Source organism: Urtica dioica, chromosome 2, assembly GCF_054948205.1.
Source record: "Urtica dioica subsp. dioica isolate 48M chromosome 2, U.dioica_male_clone48M_v1_H2, whole genome shotgun sequence".
NCBI lineage: Eukaryota > Viridiplantae > Streptophyta > Magnoliopsida > Rosales > Urticaceae > Urtica > Urtica dioica.
Window position 1 is genome coordinate 14369858 of NC_142757.1, and position 2931 is coordinate 14372788.

Below are 2931 nucleotides of genomic sequence, written 5' to 3' on the forward strand. Positions count from 1 at the left end.
TGTTTTAAAACGGATTTTTAGTCTCGGATAAACTAATTTACGAACTGATTTTTAGTCTCAGATATCGTAATTTAGGGACCGATGTTTAGTCACTATTCCATTTCTTGCTATGTCTTTGATGTAGAGCTTTCGATATTGATTTTCAGTCTCCAATACAGTGGCATCTTTGACTTTTTATTTAGTCTCGTCATGGTGCTTTGGAGACTAATTTTTAGCTCTAAATATAATGCTTCTAAGACAAGCATTCATGTATACAAGACTAATTTTTCAGTTTCTAAAAAAATCAGAGTACATAAGAATCTAAAAGAAGCTTCCTCATAATAGCTTTCGTAGCTACATGCTGATAGTATCTATGAACTCAATATAACTCCAGTCAATTTCTTCTTTTGTATATTCTTCTTGTTCCATCTTAAAAACATGCTGTTAAACAGTACACAATTCGTAAGTAGATTCGTCTCAATATACAGAAAAACAAAGCACTGCAGATCTCAATCCAACCTGGTTAAAATGCTGCTGTAGTTTTTCATTGGTCAAATTGATGCAAAATTGTTCAAAGCTGCAGAGTAAAACAAATTCACAAATATAAGCATCAGGAAAATGAAACCTTAAAAAACACACCATCATTATTACCAACGTAATGAATCAGCGGGTAACAAACCAGACAAAAAGTGAAGAGCTCTAACAAGAAATTTTATCACTCGTGTCTTATTGGCACCAAATGAAACAAACAAGGACCCTATTTTTATTTATCAAGGAGGTTCACATTAAAGATGTTTTTATGGGTCACACTTCCAGGGAGCTATTTGGCACTAGTAAACCTAGTTCTCTAGCAATGCGTATGCTCAACATAATCGACTTAAGTCCTGCATTAGCGGCGTGGCTGTTATTAAATTTGGCAATGTATTTCATGGGGAGCTGTCAGATAAGTGCTCCTTGGGGGAATTTTATGATATGAGTCAAGTATAACTAAAGATAGGGCCATATTTGTAATCCATTTTACTTTGTTTTCTTACTTGGTAAACATTGCAGGAATTATGACCCCTAATTAAGCATTTCGTGAACATGAAATATGGAGACTGAACTCATCTCTTAACAGTATTTTAACGCCTCTAAAACCAAAAAAACAATAGGCATACCAGTAAGCACCTGTTTGTCTTGAAACTCTCAAATCCATAAATATCCAGAACCCAAATCAAGTTCTTCGAATTGGGATCTTGACCGATAGAGTTATTGATCTTCTTCACAAGCCTGGGCAAACAAATTTCAGAGCATTAGTAAATTAAACCAATGTCACTCTTCACGGAAATTGTATTCACTTATCTGGCCTTACCAATCAAACAATTTTGTATAAACAATTTTTGCTAATGCATATCTGCTTATATTCAAACAGATACACACACTCAAACACCCATACTGATTACAATCTTACACAGAGACACACACACATATACAAATACACACACATAACACTCAACACACATAATACTCACACGCATAATACACACACACACACACAACACTATCTCTCACACACACACACACAACTTCACACTCCCTCTCATTCTCATATACACAGAACACTCACACAAAACACAAATTAATTAACTACCAGAAAGTACAAAAAGGTAAGGATCAATATTCAACACAAGACATCATTAATGTCGAATATTGCCGATAAATATGATTGTCAAAATGAAAAAAATAAATTAGTGCTTGAAAATGGTTACCTCTCTCTACATTGTTTCCCTATGCAATCAGGTAACGACTTGGCTATCAGGATTCAGCACTTTTTGCCATCTGTGTAGACATTGCACTTCTGATCTATCCGGAAAAAAACACAGCTGCCAAAACATATTCAAATATCAGCAACTTGTAATAAGTGAAAGCTTAGAGTTACCAAGACAATGCTCCAACTTCTCCTCAGCCATCTCTCACTATACATATAAACAGGGTTAAAACCCAGAATCACACGCAAACACAAACACACACTCAAACTCCCACACACAAACACACTCAAACTTCCACACACAAACACTCACTCACTCACTCAAATATCCACACAGAAACACACACGCACATTGAACACGCAAAAAAACACACACACTCACACAAAAACACACACGCACAAATGTAGAGGCAGAGAAAACGTACCATGGCGTGAGGAGAGTAGACGATGCCAGAGGCGATGGTGGCGACCTGGCTATGTCTTGGTGGTGTATTGAAACCCTAGAAACCTAGGTCAATCGGAGAGAGAGAGAGATTTAGCATAGACGAGAAAGAAAATGAGAGAGAAAGAAAGAAATTACCTTGTCTGAGCAGACGGCGGGCTGGCGGCGGAGGCGGACGCTTGGAGTGACAGCGGGCTTGAGCGATAGAATGTTTCGAGGGATTTATGGGTGGTCGAAATTTGATGTAGATAGAGTGAGAACGAGATTTAGGGGTGGTGAATTGGGGGATCATCGTATTAAGGAGGAGATTTGGGGTTGTGGTGGTTTGGGTGGTCTGGAGATTTAGGGTCGAGGAGATTTGGGGGTTGTGGTGGTTTGGATGGTCTGGAGATTTAGGGTCGAATTTCAGAGGGAGAGAAACAGAGAGATGACAGACGGAAGAATGAGAGTAGCGTGGCTTAATCGATTTTAACTTAGACTACTGCATCGCCGCAACAATTGTCTCGCTATTCCAGTCTAAAAACTAAATTTAGGCGGTATAAAATTCCGCCTTTTAAAATGTGAAATTTTGAAACAACCATGTTGTGGCTAAAGCTCAAATTGTCGCGGTTAAATAGCCACAACTTGTCGCGGCTATTCTCGAAAAGAAAAATTGTGACTATTGCCATTATTTATTGTAGTGGCTTGACCTTGAATTGTGAATTGTGATTAATCTGATTAATTTTTTTTAAAACTTATTACATCGATATATAAGTTCCAAAAC

General features: G+C 37.6%; 1 protein-coding gene across 1 annotated transcript; it reads right to left on the reverse strand.

Moving 5' to 3' along the window:
* Positions 1–333: 333 nt before the first annotated feature.
* Positions 334–1928, reverse strand: LOC149404104 (myosin-7-like). Its single transcript, XM_089607403.1, has 5 exons — positions 1898–1928; positions 1331–1424; positions 1147–1248; positions 499–556; positions 334–420 (listed from the first exon to the last, which is right to left on the reverse strand). Exons 1-5 carry the CDS (start codon positions 1926–1928, stop codon positions 334–336), a joined length of 372 nt encoding a protein of 123 aa, XP_089463529.1.
* Positions 1929–2931: the final 1003 nt, after the last annotated feature.